Source organism: Phocoena phocoena, chromosome X (genome assembly GCF_963924675.1).
Source record: "Phocoena phocoena chromosome X, mPhoPho1.1, whole genome shotgun sequence".
NCBI classification, from domain to species: domain Eukaryota; kingdom Metazoa; phylum Chordata; class Mammalia; order Artiodactyla; family Phocoenidae; genus Phocoena; species Phocoena phocoena.
Window position 1 is genome coordinate 100,070,155 of NC_089240.1, and position 18,179 is coordinate 100,088,333.

At 46.8% G+C, this 18,179-nt stretch overlaps 1 protein-coding gene across 1 annotated transcript; it reads left to right on the plus strand.

The window, feature by feature from the left end:
- The first annotated feature begins 11,857 nt into the window (after positions 1–11,857).
- Positions 11,858–13,069, plus strand: ZCCHC12 (zinc finger CCHC-type containing 12). Its single transcript, XM_065901319.1, has one exon. The coding sequence runs from the start codon at positions 11,858–11,860 to the stop codon at positions 13,067–13,069; it is 1,212 nt and encodes a 403-aa protein (XP_065757391.1).
- Positions 13,070–18,179: the final 5,110 nt, after the last annotated feature.

Here is an 18,179-nt window from a genome sequence, read left to right on the forward strand (position 1 = left end):
TATCTCACTGTAGTTTTGATTTGCATTTCTCTAATGATTAATGATGTTGAGCATTCTTTCATGTGTTTGTTGGCAGTCTGTATATCTTCTTTGGAGAAATGTCTGTTTAGGTCTTCAGCCCATTTTTGGATTGGGTTTTTGTTATTTTGTTATTGAGCTGCTTGTAAATTTTGGAGATTAATCCTTTGTCAGTTACTTCATTTGCAAATATTTTCTCCCATTCTGAGGGTTGTCTTTTGGTCTTGATTATGGTTTCCTTTGCTGTGCAAAAGCTTTGAAGATTCATTAGGTCCCATTTGTTTACTTTTGTTTTAATTTCCATTTCTCTAGGAGATGGGTCAAAAAAGATCTTGCTGTGATTTATGTCATAGAGTGTTCTGCCTATGTTTTCCTCTAAGAGTTTGATAGTTTCTGGCCTTACATTTAGGTCTTTAATCCATTTTGAGCTTATTTTTGTGTATGGTGTTAGAGAGTGATCTAATCTTATACTTTTACATGTAGCTGTCCAGTTTTCCCAGCACCACTTATTGAAGAGGGTGTCCTTTCTCCACTGTACATTCTCGGCTCCTTTATCAAAGATAAGGTGACCATATGTGCATGAGTTTATCTCTGGGATTTCTATCTTGTTCCATTGATCTTTCTGTTTTTGTGCCAGTACCATACTGTCTTGATTACTGTAGCTTTGTAGTATAGTCTGAAGTCAGGGAGCCTGATTTCTCCAGCTCCGTTTTTCATTCTCAAGATTGCTTTGGCTATTCGGGGTCTTTTGTGTTTCCATACAATTTGTGAAATTTTTTGTTCTACTTCTGTGAAAAATGCCAGTGGTAGTTTGATAGGGATTGCATTGAATCTGTAGATTGCTTTGGGTAGTAGAGTCATTTCCACAATGTTGATTCTTCCCATCCAAGAACATGGTAAATCTCTCCATCTATTTGTATCATCTTTAATTTCTTTCATCAGTGTCTTATAGTTTTCTGCATACAGGTCTTTGGTCTCCCTAAGTAGGTTTATTCCTAGATATTTTATCCTTTTTGTTGCAATGGTAAATGGGAGTGTTTTCTTGATTTCACTTTCAGATTTTTCATCATTAGTGTATAGGAATGCCAGAGGATTCTGTGCATTAATTTTGTATCCTGCTACTTTACCAAATTCATTGATTAGCTCTAGTAGTGTTCTGGTAGCATTTTTAGGATTCTCTGTGTATAGTATCATGTCATCTGCAAACAGTGACAGCTTTACTTCTTCTTTTCCGATTTGGATTCCTTTTATTTCCTTTGCTTTTCTGATTGCTGTGGCTAAAACTTCCAAAACAATGTTGAATAAGAGTGGTGAGAGTGGGCAACCTTGTCTTGTTCCTGATCTTAGTGGAAATGCTTTCAGTTTTTCACCTTTGAGGACGATGTTGGCTGTGGGTTTGTCATATATGGCCTTTATTATGTTGAGGAAAGTTCCCTCTATGCCTACCTTCTGCAGGGTTTTTATTATAAATGGGTGTTGAATTTTGTCGAAAGCTTTCTCTGCATCTATTGAGATGATCATACGGTTTTTATTCTTCAATTTGTTAATATGGTGTATCACGTTGATAGATTTGCGTATATTGAAGAATCCTTGCATTCCTGGGATAAACCCCACTTGATCATGGTGTATGATCCTTTTAATGTGCTGTTGGATTCTGTTTGCTAGTATTTTGTTGAGGATTTTTGCATCTATGTTCATCAGTGATATTGACCTGTAGTTTTCTTTCTTTGTGACGTCCTTTGTCTGGTTTTGGTATCAGGGTGATGGTGGCCTCGTAGAATGAGTTTGGGAGTGTTCCTCCCTCTGCTATATTTTGGAAGAGTTTGAGAAGCATAGGTGTTAGCTCTTCTCTAAATGTTTGATAGAATTCACCTGTGAAGCCATCTGGTCCTGGGCTTTTGTTTGTTGGAAGATTTTTAATCACAGGTTCAATTTTAGTGCTTGTGATTGGGCTGTTCATATTTTCTATTTCTTTCTGATTCAGTCTTGGCAGGTTGTGCATTTCTAAGAATTTGTCCATTTCTTCCGGGTTGTCCATTTTATTGGCATAGAGTTGCTTATAGTAATTTCTCATGATTTGTATTTCTGCAGTGTTAGTTGTTACTTCTTTTTCATTTCTAATTCTATTGATTTGAGTCTTCTCCCTTTTTTTCTTGATGAGTCTGGCTAATGGTTTATCAATTTTGTTTATCTTCTCAAAGAACCAGATTTTAGTTTTATTGATCTTTGATATCATTTCCTTCATCTCTTTTTCATTTATTTCTGGTCTGATCTTTATGATTTCTTTCCTTCTGCTAACTTTGGGGTTTTTTCATTGTTCTTCTTCTTTCTCTAATTGCTTTAGGTGCAAGGTTAGGTTGTTTATTCGAGATGTTTCCTGTTTCTTAAGCTAGGATTGTATTGCTATAAACTTCCCTCTTAGAACTGCTTTTGCTGCTATCCCATAGGTTTTGGGTGGTCGTGTCTCCATTGTCATTTGTTTCTAGGTATTTTTTAATTTCCTCTTTGATTTCTTCAGTGATCACTTCATTATTAAGTAGTGTAATGTTTAGCCTCCATGTGTTTGTATTTTTTACAGATCTTTTCCTGTAATTGATACGTAGTCTCATAGCAGTGTGGTCGGAAAAGATACTTGATACAATTTCAATTTTCTTAAATTTACCAAGGCTTGATTTGTGACCCAAGATATGATCTATCCTGGAGAATGTTCCATGAGCACTTGAGAAAAATGTGTATTCCGTTGTTTTTGGATGGAATTTCCTATAAATGTCAATTAAGTCCATCTTGTTTAATGTATCTTTTAAAGCTTGTGTTTCCTTATTTATTTTCATTTTGGATGATCTGTCCATTGGTGAAAGTGGGGTGTTAAAGTCCCCTACTATGAATGTGTTGCTGTCGATTTCCCCTTTTATGCCTATTAGTATTTGCCTTATGTATTGAGGTGCTCCTATGTTGGGTGCATAAATATTTACAATTGTTATATCTTCTTCTTGGATCAATCCCTTGATCATTATGTAGTGTCCTTCTCTGTATCTTCTAATAGTCTTTATTTTAAAGTCTATTTTGTCTGATATGAGAATTGCTACTCCAGCTTTCTTTTGGTTACCATTTGCATGGAATATCTTTTTTCATCCCCTCACTTTCAGTCTGTATGTGTCTCTAGGTCTGAAGTGGGTCTCTTGTGGGCAGCATATATATGGGTCTTGTTTTTGTATCCATTCAGCCAATCTGTGTCTTTTGGTGGGAGCATTAATCCATTTATATTTAAGGTAATTATCGATATGTATGTTCCTATTACCATTTTCTTAATTGTTTGGGGTTTGTTATTGTAGGTCTTTTCCTTCTCTTGTGTTTCTTGCCTAGAGAAATCCCTTTAGCATTTGTTGTAAAGCTGGTTTGGTGGTGCTGAACTCTCTCAGCTTTTGCTGTAAAGATTTGTCTGTAAAGATTTTAATTTCTCCATCAAATCTGAATGAGACCCTTGCTGGGTAGAGTAATCTTGGTTGTAGGTTTTTCTCCTTCATCACTTTAAATATGTCCTGCCACTCCCTTCAGGCTTGCAGAGTTTCTGCTGAAAGATCAGCTGTTAACCTTATGGGGATTCCCTTGTGTGTTATTTGTTGTTTTTCTCTTGCTGCTTTTAATATGTTTTCTTTGTATTTAATTTTTGACAGTTTGATTAATATGTGTCTTGGCATGTTTCTCCTTGGATTTATCCTGTATGGGACTCTCTGTGCTTCCTGGACTTGAGTAACTATTTCCTTTCCCATATTAGGGAAGTTTTCAACTATATACTCTTCAAATATTTTCTCAGTCCCTTTCTTTTTCTCTTCTTCTTCTGGAACCCCTATAATTCGAATGTTGGTGTGTCTAATGTTGTCCCAGAATTCTCTGAGACTGTCCTCATTTCTTTCATTCTTTTTTCTTTATTCTGCTCTGCAGTGGTTATTTCCACTATTTTATCTTCCAGGTCACTTATCCGTTCTTCTGCCTCAGTTATTCTGCTATTGATCCCATCTAGAGTTTTTTTTTTTTTTTCTTTTTCGGTACATGGCCCTCTCACTGTTGTGGCATCTCCCGTTGCGGAGCACAGGCTCCAGACGTGCAGGCCCAGTGGCCATGGCTCACGGGCCCAGCTGCTGTGCGGCACATGGGATCCTCCCGGACCGGGGCACGAACCCACGTTGCCTGCATTAGCAGGCGGACTCTCAACCACTGCGCCACCAGGGAAGCCCCCATCTAGAGTATTTTTAATTTCACTTATTGTGTTGTTCATCGTTCCTTGTTTCATCTTTAGTTCTTCTAGGTCCTTGTTAAATGTTTCTTGCATTTTCTCTATTCTATTTCCAAGATTTTGGATCATCTTTACTATCATTATTCTGAATTCTTCTTCAGGTAGACTGCCTATTTCCTCTTCATTTGTTAGGTCTGGTGGGTTTTTATCTTGCTCCTTCATCTGCTGTATGTTTTTCTGTCTTCTCATGTTGCTTATCTTACTGTGTTTGGGGTCTCCTTTTTGCAGGCTGCAGGTTTGTAGTTCCCGTTTTTGGTGTCTGTCCCCAGTGGCTAAAGTTGGTTCAGTGGGTTGTGTAGGTTTCCTGGTGGAGGGGACTAGTGCCTGTGTTCTGGTGGATGAGGCTGGATCTTGTCTTTCTGGTGGGCAGGTCCATGTCTGGTGGTGTGTTTTGGGGTGTCTGTGGACTTATTATGATTTTAGGCAGCCTCTCTTCTAATGGGTGGGGTTGTGTTCCTGTCTTGCTAGTTGTTTGGCATAGGGTGTCCAGCACTGTAGCTTGCTGGTTGTTGAGTGAAGCTGGGTGCTGGTGTTGAGATGGAGATCTCTGGGAGATTTTCGCCATTTGATATTATGTGGAGCTGGGAGGTCTCTTGTGGACCAGTGTCCCGAAGTTGGCTCTCCCACCTCAGAGGCAGAGCCCTGACTCCTGGCTGCAGCACCAAGAGCCTTTCATCCACACGGCTCAGAATAAAAGGGAGAAAAAGTAGAAAGAAAGAAGAAAGAAAGAAAGAAAGAAAGAAAGAAAGAAAGAAAGAAAGAAAGAAAGAAAGAAAGAAAGAAAGAAAAAAAGAAAGAAAGAAAGAAAGAAAGAAAGAGGATAAAATAAAATGAAATAAAATAAACTTATTAAAATAAAAAATAATTATTAAGAAAAAAATTTTTTTAAAAACCGGACGGATAGAACCCTAGGACAAATGGTGAAAGCAAAGCTATACAGAGAAAATCTCACACAGAAGCATACACATACACACTCACAAACGGAGAAAAAGGGGAAAAAATCATAAATCTTCCTCTCGAAGTCCACCTCCTCAATTTGGGATGATTCGTTGTCTATTCATGTATTCCACAGATGCAGGTACATCAAGTTGATTGTGGAGCTTTAATCCGCTGCTTTTGAGGTTGCTGGGAGAGATTTCCCTTTCTCTTCTTTGTTCTCACAGCTCCCAGGGGCACAGCTTTGGATTTGGTCCCGCCTCTGCGTGTAGGTCGCTGGAGCGCGTCTGTTCTTCGCTCAGGACGGGGTTAAAGGAGCCGCTGATTTGGGGGCTCTGGCTCACTCAGGCTGGGGGGAGGGAGGGGCACGGAGTGCGGGGTGAGCCTGCGGCGCCAGAGGCCGCCGGGATGTTGCACCAGCCTGAGGTGCGCCGTGCGTTCTCCCGGGGAAGTTGTCCCTGGATCCCGGGACCCTGGCCGTGGCGGGCTGCACAGGCTCCCCGGAAGGGGGCTGTGGATAGTGACCTGTGCTCGCACAGAGGGCCATTGGTGGTGGCAGCAGGAGCCTTAGCGTCTCATGCCCATCTCTGGGGTCCGCGCTGTTCGCCGCGGCTCGCGCCCGTCTCTGGAGCTCCTTTAAGCAGCGCTCTTAATCCCCTCTCCCAGGTACGTGGGGAGTTTCTTGCCTTTTGGAAGGTCTGAGATCTTCTGCCAGCGTTCAGTAGGTGTTCTGTAGGTGTTGTTCCACATGTAGATGTATTTCTGGTGTATCTGTGGGGAGGAAGGTGATCTCCGCATCTTACTCTTCCGCCATCTTCCCCTCTAACCTCCACCTATGTGTTTTTAACCTCTTCTTTCTTGACTTAAAAAATTGACTCGGAATTTTTTTATTCAATTATTTTCCCTCTCTACTAGTTTGGAATTTTATATTCTGTTGCTATTATTTTAATAGTTACATCCTATTAATTCCTACACATGTAATTACCTTATCAAAGTATAAATTTAATAAATACCTAAATCACTTTCGATATGATACAAGGCCCTTAGGAAAGTTGAACTCCATTTATGCCCCTCTGATGTCTTTTCTTTTTCTTTTTTTTTTAACCGTACGCGGGCCTCTCACTGTTGTGGCCTCTCCTGTTGTGGAGCACAGGCTCCAGACGCGCAGGCTCAGTGGCCATGGCTCACAGGCCCAGCCGCTCCACGGCATGTGGGATTTTCCCGGACCGGGGCACGAACCCGTGTCCCCTGCATTGGCAGGCAGACTCTCAACCACTGCGCCACTAGGGAAGCCCCGTCTTTTCTTATTGTACGGTACTTTAAGTTTATTTTTTAAAAGCAGAATAGACGTTTTTATGATTCCTTCTGTCGTCAATGTTCACTTAACATTGTCCACATACTATCACTTTTCTGGCTTTTCATTCTTTCCTGCATTTAGCTCTTCTAAAATCATTTTCTTCCTGAAGTACATCCTTTAGAATTTCCATTAGTGCAATCTGCTGGCGACAAACTCTCCTACTTTTTGTTTGTTTAAAGATATCCTTATTTCACCCTCTTGTTGAAGATTTTCATGAAAGATGCTGCCCTCAGGGTCCCAGTTTATTATGGTCAGGGTCTCCTGTAAGCATCCCCATCCCAGCTTTGACTTCTGATTAGCCAAAGCCCTAGAGTGAAGTGCCTGCATGCCCTCAGCTCCTCCGATGAAAGAACGATGTCTATCTCAACAAAGTTGCCGGAGATGCTTAAATGAGATAACAGAGGGAAAATTCCTGGCACAGAGGAGGCAGCCGAAGGTAGCTAATACTGTTTCAATTGAAAGCCTTAGCTCCTAACCTACAGGTTTTTAAGCTTTATGTTTTTGCAATTGGAAAATAAAATGTGACCTCCTTAGAGCGACCAGAGCTGAATCTTTGCAATTGGAAGTGTCCCCCGACACCTGGCAACATGAGACCAGAGATAAGGGATGCTCACTATCCAACATTCTTCCTCTAGCCCTACATGGAGCGACCCTGTCTTTGTTCTAATGACCCCACCCAGGCACCTGATACACAATCCATTTCCTTCCAACATTTTGTCAGAGCTCTGAGATCTAGTCTTTGTCTTTTATGATGCCACCATGTCCAACTGCAGATCACCTGATTTGGTGATGAAGCTATTTAAATTCAGAACAAGAGTGTGCTGAGAGGCTAGGGTCAGATTTCACAGCACTGGTGAGCCGAAGGAGGAGTCTGAGGGTAACCCATGAGCTAGCTACCGCCAGCATCACCCTTGACTCTTCCGGGTGACCAACCTGCCTTCTCTCTACCTCCACCACCCTCTACCCTCTGCCACCACCACCCCCACTGTTCCGTCCATGAGAGAAAGGCCACACTCCTGAGATGCAGGGGGCTTCATCTCCAAATTGGGATTGTCTACTCCAAGGCATTCTAAGTATTGGGGTTGGAAATAAGAAAGCAGAAAGGAGCAGGTGACGTACGTTAGCAGGCTAAAGAGGAACCCAACAGCAGCCGAAGGACATCAGATTGTTCACTTGCTTCCAAATGTCAGCAGTCGAGGGACTTCCCCGGTGGTCCAGTGGTAAAGAATCCGCCTTCCAATGCAGGGGTCTCGGGTTCGATCCCTGGTCGGGGAACTAAGATCCCACATGCCGCGGGGCAGCAAAGCCCACGCGCAACTACAGAGCCCACGTGCCCTGGAGCCCGCATGCCACAACTAGAGAGAAGCCCGCGGGCCACAGTGAAAGATCCCGCATGCGGCAACTAAGACCCTACGCAGCCAAAAATAAAATAATAATAAAGAAAAAAAGCACCAAATGTCAGCAGTCAAAAGCAAGCAGCAGCAACAACTTTGCACTTGTGCAGTGCATATGCTGCCACCACCCTGACCCCCAAAAGCCCCACAGGGACCTCCTAGTCACACTCTACATGAAGGAAAGGAGACATGTTTCCCAGAACCAGAAGTAAGGGAAAATAGAGTGCTGTGAGCTGAAATGCATCCCCCCAAAATTCATATGTGGAAGCCCTAGCCCCCAATACTTCTCCTGTATTTGGAGATAGGGACTTTAAAAAGGTGATTAAGTTAAAATGAGGCTGATAGGGTGGGTCTTAATCCAAACTGACTGGGGTCCTTATAAGAAGAGGAAATTTGAACATCAGGGACTAGAGCACACAGAGGGATGACCCTGTGAAGAGGCAACAAGAAAGCGGCCATCTGCAAGCCAAGGAGAGAGGCGGCAGGAGAAACCAATCCCTGTGGGCACCTTGGTCTTGGTCTTCCAGCCTCCAGAACTGTGAGAAAATAAATAAATTTCTTATGTTTAAGCCACCAAGTCTGTGATACTTTGTTATGGCAGGCCTAGCACCCTAATACATGGAGCCACTGGCTTCACCGCTGATTCACTCCGGGCTGCCCTGGATGCCATTTCCATGGAGTTACTCCTCTGAGGCCAGTGATGCCAAATCCAGCGAAGGACAGGTCCCCTCAACCTGTCCTTAGCTCACAGAAGAGCAGCCTAGCAACCTGTCTTCAAGTTGAGAAATGGAAGAGTTGTATCAGTAGCAGAGAGCTCTGTGTAAGCAAATTGTTTCGTTTCTTGCACTTCATCCTCAAGTACAAATGGAAGGAGGAAGATATGAATGAAGAAAGACTGTAGGGGAATGGTTTTTAACCACTAGTTAAATAGCTCCAGGACTTCCCTGGTGGTCCAGTGGGTAAGACTGTGCTCCCAGTGCAGGGGACCTGGGTTCGATCCCTGGTCGGGGAACTGGAGCCCGCATGCCGCAACTAAGAGTCCCCCTGCTGCAACTGAGACCTGGCACAACCAAAATAAATAAATAGATATTTTCAAAAACATCTACAAAGCTATGGACTCGGCAAAATACAGGAGTCTGTATTAGTTGCCTATGGCTGCTGTAGTTAATCACCACAAACTTGGTGGTTTAAAAAAAGAGTTTATTCTTTCCTAGTTCTGGAGGCCAGAAGTTCTACATCAGTGTCTCTGGGCAGAGCTGTACTCTCTTCCTTGTTGCCTCTTCCAGTTTCTGGTGGCTACCAGCATTCCTTTGCTGTGACCACGCCACCCCAATGTCCGCCGCAGTCTTCACGTCACATTCTCCTACTCTGTGTGCATCAGCCCTCTCTCTTCCTCTCTCTCTTATAAGAAAGCTTGTGGTCAGTTGTGGGGCCCGCTCAGATGATCCCAGATGATCTCCGCCACATCAAGATTCTTACTTTAACCGCACCTGCAAAAACTCTTTTACTTGATAAGGTAACATTTACAGGTTCCAGGGATTAGGACTTGATATGTTGGGGTGGACATTATTCAGCCTCCTACAGAGTCCAAAATCTTTGCATACAATTTCAGGAAGATCATGGACTCCAAGAGGAACATCTGCCCTGGCGTTGCATTTCACCATAGGTACGCTGTGAACAGATACGCTGGAGGCAGGTCTATTATCCACCATCCTCCTGACACCTCAGAATCAACCACAGTGCTGGTTAAAAGTACAAAATCCCACCCGCAGCTCTAGCCCTCGTCAGTCAGAATCTCCCAGAGGCCGGGCCCAGGAATCTGCATTTCCAACAAGCTCCCCCAAATGATTGAGGCAGCCAGCCTTGCACGCATACTTTAGTGAGTACTGGTTAAGAGCCTGAGTGCCCAAGTCCCCTCACTGTTAAATGGACGTGGTACTGCCACCTCCTTCACAGTAAAAAAAAAAAAAAAAAAGTCTGTGCGAGCTGTTTGCACAAAGAAAGCGCTAACGCTCTTTTCTCCACTCCGCCTCTACGAAGGTGAAGAACTTTTATTGCTTATTTGAAATCCATTCCGCCTCATGTTTAATGCACCTGGCTTCAAGGCCCAGGGTTGAGGCGAGGAAGAGAGGGAGAGGGGAAGACTCGAAAACTCCTCCGGTCCCCGCAGCCAAGCTGCACTTGACGTCCCGGGGACCTGCGGGTCACCGCCCCAGCCCCTCGGCCGCCGGCGCACGTTTGCATCCTGCCCGAGGCGCCGCGGGGAGTCCGCCCCCGCGCTCCGTTGATTGGCCCCGCCTGCCAGCTCGTCGCGCTCTTTTGTCTCGGGGGGGGGGGGGGGGGGGTGTGGGGGGGTGGCAGAAGATAAAAGCAGCCACGGCTGCCGTGGGAACCGTGCTGCCTCGACTCGGCTACCACTTGCTGGGTGGCCGTGCGAAGCAGCTCCGTCGGGCGGTCCCGGGTCGCTCAGCGGCCGAGGAGGCGTCCGTCCTTTCGCCCTGCAGGACCGCGGAGACTGGAGGCGGAATCACAGCTGTCAACGCCGGAGCGTCCGCTGCCCACCAGCCGAACACAGGTAAAGCAAGGGGGCGCGATTGCCCCGCGAGGAGAGAGGAGGGGGAGGCCCTACCAGGACTGGGCGGCTCCCCGTTTGGGAAATCGAGGACTGTGCGGCAGGGGGAGGAGCACTCCCGCGGCCCGGCTGCGCTGAGGGAGGAGGTGGGGTTCCACTGGCTGCTGCCGAACGGGTAGGATTTGCCTGGATTGAGAGGGCGGGCGTTTTCGGGGGGAGGTGGCAAGGGGCGCGTTGGTATTGGGGGAGAATCGCCAAGTGTCTGCCTTGCACCCCTTTGCATCTCCTCATCCCTTCCTGGGGGAGGAGCGTCCAACTCCTATTCCCTTTCTCCTTGGCAGGCGACCAAAGCCGAATCCGAACTTGAATTCTGTGCGGCTGATTGCAGAGCTGGTAGGGCGACGATTTCCCGGGGGAAATGTAATGGGAGGGGGGCTTGCTTTGGCTTGTATTCAGACGTGGGAGAAGGAATTTTCCGTCTGGGTACTACGGAGGCCGCTGGAGGAGGGGGGAGGGGAGGGGGCGGGGGCGGGCGCGGGGTGGGAGCGGGATGAGGGATGAGGCTGCTTCTGACCCTTCCCTCCCTGCCCTGCCCTCTGCGGCGGCGCAGTCTTGACGTCCTAAGGTCCCGGATCGGCGACCCCCGGGGGACAGCGATCGACCGTACCCCAGAGGCGAGCTTTCTCACGGAGGCCACCGGTTGCAGAAGCTGGAAGTGAAATAAAGGCGCGCGCTTGCTCCTGAGCTCCTGTAAGAATCTGAAAAATAATGGGGCGGGGGAGAGGGGACTTTAAGAAAGGGGTGTGGTTGAGACCGGAGACCAAGAGGTTAATGAGATCTTATTTATTCCCACAAATCTGTGACCGCTGTGCTCTATTTTGAGAGCCCAATATCAGCTCCATACACTGTTACACTTAGAATTAGAAGCAACAGTTGCCGTCCCTCTTGAAGGACTGGCGGGAGGGGATGGATGAGGCTGTAAAAAGCACCCTGCTAACACGGAGACACCGGCTGGCTCCGTGAGGTTGTAATTGCCAGTCTTCTGGAGGATATTTTTAGGGCAGTGGGCAGATATAAAATGTACTGCAGGATATTCAGGAAGGGAGATAATACAGCTGCAGCCCGTCCCTTATTAACTCCTCCTCCCGCTTTTTGTTTTGTTTTCTTTTTTTTACAGTTCCTACCGAGATAAGAGGAAGGCAGAGCCCCCCAGCACGCCTGCAGATTAGGCTCTTCTAAAAAGCCTGAGCATCTTGTTACATTCAGAAACCCGGTCATCGTCCGTCATGGCTAGCATCATTGCGCGCGTGGGTAACAGCCGGCGGCAGAACGCACCCTTGCCGCCTTGGGCCCATTCTATGCTAAGGTCCCTGGAGAGAAGTCTTGGTCCTTTAATGGCCAACATGGCAGAGAGAAACATGAAGTTGTTCTCGGGGAGGGTGGTGCCAGCCCAGGGGGAAGAAACCTTTGAAAACTGGCTGACCCAAGTCAATGGGGTCCTACCAGATTGGAATATGTCTGAGGAGGAAAAACTGAAGCGCTTGATGAAAACCCTGAGGGGCCCCGCGCGGGAGGTCATGCGTTTGCTGCAGGCGGCCAACCCCAATCTAAGTGTGGCAGATTTCTTGCACGCCATGAAATTGGTGTTTGGGGAGTCTGAAAGCAGTGTGACCGCTCATGGTAGATTTTTTAACACCCTGCAGGCACAAGGGGAGAAAGCCTCCCTTTACGTGATCCGTTTAGAGGTGCAGCTCCAGAATGCTATTCAGGCAGGGATCATAGCTCAGAAAGATGCAAACCAGAGTCGCCTGCACCAGCTCCTTTTAGGGGCTGAGCTGAATGGGGACCTGCGCTTCAGGCTGAAGAATCTTCTCAGGATGTATGCAAATGAGCAGGAACGTCTCCCCAGTTTCCTGGAGTTAATCAGAATGATAAGGGAGGAAGAGGATTGGGATGACACTTTTATTAAACGGAAGCGGGCCAAGAGATCTGAGTCAATGGTGGAGAGGGCAACTAGCCCAGTGGCATTTGGGGGCTCCCGACCCATAGTGATCGGTAATGCCGACTGCAACGTGATAGAGATAGATGATACCCCCGATGATGACTCAGATGAGGATGTGATCCTGGTGGAGTCTCAGGACCCTCCACTTTCATTCTCGAGTTCTCCTCTCCCCAGACGCAGGGCCAGACCTCGGAATCAAGTGCTAGTCATTGATTCCCCCAGCAATTCCAGGGCTCAATCTCCTTGTACCAGCGGGGGTTCTGGGTATAAGAATGATGGTCCTGGGGATATGCGTAGGACCAGGAAGCGAAAAAACACAATCCACTGTTCGTACTGTGGACAGGAGGGCCACTCAAAGGAAACCTGTGACAATGAGAGCAACAAGGCCCAGATGTTTGAGAACCTGATTATCACCCTGCAGGAGCTGACACATACCGAGGAGGAGGGGTCAAGAGAGGCCCCTGGCCAACCCAGTGACCCTTCTGAGCCACAGTGAGGTGCTAGCCCCCAGCTTTAAATGAACCCTAACCTACATACAGAGTCCAGCAATGGGAAAAATGGCGGGTGGTGGTTCTGATTGCATGAATTAATCCACAAGGTGGCTTTCTTTTGGGATGGAAGACAAAGGGTCTTGAATATTAGCACAGTGGAGGGAGATGGCCTGACCTCCGTCCTTGCTTCCAATCCCCTGCTGCCCAAGGGTCTGCCTTCTGTGTGTGCCCCTTTCCTTGATGGCTTTATTCTCTTTGTGAAACTGGTATAATTCATTGTTAAATATTAAAACAATAAAGGAAAGTACAAAAAGTACAAGTAACCCCAAACCCTCCAACCCTCATATAACCATTGTCAACCCTGTGATGAATGTCCTTCTAGATAGTTCCCTATACCTATGTACCCAGACAGATATATGTATAGAAAAAAGTGATCAAATATAAGTGCCGTTCTAAAGTGTATTTTTTCACCAAATAATATATGTTGTGGGCGTCTTTCTATGTCAATAAATATATATCAGCATCTATCTTAATGTCTCTGATATTATTTTAGGAAGAAGTAAAGGAAAAAGGAATAAGAAAAATATAGTAAAAAGCTATAAACGGTGGGGTTATACCCTGAGGTGGGGTTTTTATTAACTTCCCTTTGCAGATGGGGAAAAAGGAAGACGAAATGGGCTGACATATTCCCCAGAGGTAAATGGACAGAGCTCCTTTATCACAACTGACCTGTCCCTTAGGTCACAGAGCCAAACTATGGCACCCACTAGCTGACGACACGCTAATGCTTTCTTCTCTAATGTATCCAGAGGATTCTGACAGTGGGGGAGTCTGGTGCTGAATAGCCCAAAATGAGGATCCCAGCGGCTCCGTTCCTGACCACTTTGGGGAGGGGCATCCCTCCCTCCTCTGGGTGGACTTCTGAGATCGCTGCTGCCGCTGCTTCACCACATCCTGGTCACAACCGGGAATCTCTCCTGGGGGCTGACATGGCCCTCTTCCCACTCTCCAGTTAAGGAAAGGGAGCCCAGCACCAGGAGGCTCAGCTCCTCACAGCGCCCTGAGCCTCAGCCTGGAAGCCCTGAAGCTACATGTTAGAGGACACGTGCAGCCCGAGGACTCCAAGCCCAACCCCACTCACCCCAGGAACTGAGAATAGCTGGGGAGGAGCGAAAAGCAATATAGTTGCCAGGACGCATGAAGGAACATGGGGATCAGAAAGCCTGGAAGCCCTCCACGTTATTTTAGTGGAGTGGTGGGCATTCATGGCCTGGAGAGGCGGGATGGGGTTGGGGGGGGCGGAGAACCTTCCCAGGAACCTGCCCTGTCCCCTCTCCTGATCTCATATCGGAGGGTGGTAAAAGAGGACGTATCTGACCTCAGACCCTGAGGATCCCTATGTTTCTTGTAGGTGTATAAGTTCCTACCTCTGTGAGCAGGACAGGGCTGGGGGTGGGTGGTGGAGGGGGATGACTGCATTTAAGCCAGGGGGTGGAGCGAAACGAACGCGCACACCTGGGGACCTGAAGCAGCTGTCCTGCAGGAAATCGGTGCTCCACAGAGCCGAGAGGACAGCGCTCGCAGCAGCGGGAGACGGTGTGTCAGGGGCTAAGCACAGAGCAAGAGGAGAGCGGCTGAGGGCCCGATGACCAGGGACACTCACATGGAACCTGACAGGGACAGGAAGCCCAGTGGGAATCACAGACTCCAGGGTTTCATACAGAACTCTGGGCTGTGTGTACCAGGAATGGCACAGCTTGAGGCGCCCAGGGAGAGACAGTGGGCTTCTAATTATGTTAGCAGTTGAGGGGGGAGGGAGGGGGAGATGCCAGGCGCTGTAAGAAGCCAGTGCAGCCTTCCCTGGGCTGCCACGCCTTGAACCTGCCTTTAAAGACACCCCCAGACGCCCCCCCCCCACCGCCACACACTCTCTCTCTCGGTGCAGGGGTTTGGGGGCTCAGCCTCCCTAGCTCTGCCATTACTCCTCCCCCACCCCTAGCATCCCAGGTTTGCCTTAAGCCTCAGCCTCCTTAACCCTCCTGGCCAGAGGGAGACTGGAAGGGCCTCTCTGCCTCGGACCCTTTAGCTGAGAACCGGCCAGGAGTGCAGACTCTAGAGGCCCTCTCCTCGCATCCATCCATGGCACCTCTGGGACCTTGGTAGCCACCTCCATCTCTCCAGAGCCAAAGAGGACCCCCCCCAATCACCTTCAGGCAAGAGGCAGCTCCACTCAGGACCCCAAAGCCGCAGCGACCACCACCATTTCCCAGCTCACATAGATTTTTAACCCTTAATTCCTCATACCTCTCCCTTTCTGCTCGTCTTAATTTTACTTTATAAATACGTGTTGAATATTTGCCCAAAGACCCACTTTATGTTGCCATAATTTCTTTCTGGCACCAGGTAGAAGAGAAACCTGAAGTGATAGATAAATAAATTCTGCCCGTATCACTACCCTCCTTTTCACTGGAGTTAGCTTGCGAGTTCCGTATAGACCACTGCCTTGAAAATTTGTTCTGTGATTCACCCCCCTTTTCTTCCCTCCTCCATCCTCCTCTCTATTGTATGAACTTGAGATTGTCTAAATTTTTATTTCGCCAACCTGATGTAATCTGACATTTCTTTTTCCACTTTGTGTGACACTGGCTTTTCCTTTACTCAAGAAATATGTATTCTCACTAATTAGGAGACATGGAACCAAGACCTGGGCATTCAGATCAGACTAATGGGGTTAGCCTTAAAAAGACTTCACTTCAAACTATAGGCTTCTTTTCTTCCTTTCTGCCTTCATTTCTCATTGGTCGCTAGGAGATGAAAATCACCCTTTTGTCTTGTCAGAAGGAACTGGCCTCCGAGTACCCTTCTGCATTATGTCTCTCTCCTTCCTGGCACTCTTTTCCCTTGGTTTCCATGAGACCCCTCTCTCACGGTTCCCCCCTCCCTGACCTCCTTGGTGCCCAGTTCTGAGTCTCCTTTGCTGAATCTTCTTCTTCTTCCTGATCCTTCCATAATAGTAATCAAAATCATTACAACTGTGATTTGTTAAGAGCCTATTGAGTACCAGGCACCCTGTACCAAGTCCTTTAGACACATTAGCTCCTTTAAGCCTCATATCAACTCCATAAAATAGGTATTACTATTAGCACATGTTTCAGATGAGGAAACACTCTGCAAAGTTAAGAAACTTGCCTAGGGGCATGCAGCTAGTTAGTGGTGGAGCCAGAGGTCACTCTCCCAGGTGAGAAGGCTATGCTTCTTACACGTCTTAGCTCTCCTGTGTTCACAGCACCCTACGATGTAGGTGTTATTATCTGCATATGAAGTATGAGGAAACTGAGGTTTGTAAATTCAGGATAATAAGACCTGTCTTCCCCAGGTGCCCAGTGTATGAGTGATTGGCATAGGGCTGGTCCATTGTAGGCTCTCAAGAAATGGTAGCTATTATTACTCGGCTAGAATGCATTATTCTGCTACAGAAGGAAGGACGGGGAAAATTAAATGCAGTCCATGCTACGCAGGCAGTGCTGATTCAGTGTTAATCTGACACCATGACAGTTGGGCTCCAGGAGCTACGCCGAACCTGGCCCCTGACAGGTACAAGAGTGGATTCAGAAATGCCTGAGTGTTTTAGTGATGGTGATGATGGTGGTAATGATGATGATGATTGATGATGGGGTGATAAGGGAACACTTACTGAATGCCGAGGTGGATTTCTCCTACTTTTGGTGTCCCCAGAGGAGGTCTCCTTCCCCCACATGTCAGAGGCACTCCTATCCTTTCAGACAGATCAAGACCAGCCAAGTCTTCCCCCACTCAAACAACTCCCCTGAGCAGCAGATGGGAGCTAGGGGCCAGGGGAGCTGATCCCAGAGGGTCACACAGGCTCCCCAGTGCGTGGCTGGAAGGAGACATGACTGAGGTCTGAGGAGTTCTTTACGATCCAGGTAACCCGCCAATCCTGTCACTACCAGGGATCTCAGGGACAGGATAAAAGGGGGCACAGGGAGTGGGGCTGGGTTTCCCACTGCATCCTGACAGGGTGTATGGATCTCCAGCTGCAGCATCTCATCTCAGATCAGAGGTCACAGTTTATCATGGCCTCTCACAACTGCTCTTTCAGATATGTACCACACTCACCATCCCCACTTTACAGACCAGGATGTTGATGCACACATGGTTATAGGACCTTGCCTAAGATCAGACAGCTAGTAAAAGTTGGAGCTGGAACTGAACATCAGATTTGCCCCTCCCCAGAGACTGTAGTCTTTACCACTGTGTTGTAAAGTCATTCCTAAGGTAACAGGTACAAGACATCTGATCATTCTATTGGCTGCATCCTGGGTATGGATTCTGAATTGTCACACTCACACCCTAAGCATAGTAGGATGGCCTTGGTCTCATTTCTTTTATTGAACAAGGCAGAAAAAGTTATCATTTTAGGAAACTTCCATCTCAGAGCCTGAAACCATCTTCTCCTCATATTTATTTTTATATCCAATTTCTGGGATAAGATACTAAAAATAACAAATTGTTGGTGAGGACGTGGGCAAGAGTCTTTCTCCCACACTGCTGGCAGGACTGAGAATTGACACATTCTTTCTACAAGGCCAAGGGGAAAATGTATCAAAGGTTGAATGTGAAAACCCTGAATGCAGCAGTTTAACTTCCCAAAATTGAGGCTAAGAAAGTAACTGAACAAGTGTAAAAATTCTTATGAACAAAGATGTTTATTCTAGCTTTTTAATTTTTTTGTAATAGTGGAAAACTGGAAACAACTTGAAAGACCACGAGTAAAGTTTGGCTGAATAAATTAGGCTCCGCACTTGGAATGGAATGCTACGCTTTTAAAACTCTGGGAGTGCTTTTAGATCATTGGGCCCAACCAGACAAATGAAGAGTGGTCCCTCTAGAAAGGGACTTAGAAGACCACCAGTCCACCAGGGCTTATGTGTTATCTGTGACTCCCAATGTGCTGTGTCTATCAGCCTGGCCCTCCCCTTCATCTGGCAAAACTCTTGTCAAATTTCTAGTATCATCTCCCCTGGCACTCCTTCGGGACAGCTTTCTCTGACTCCACTAAAGGTCATTCCTTACAGCTTAGGTAGTACTTTGCAT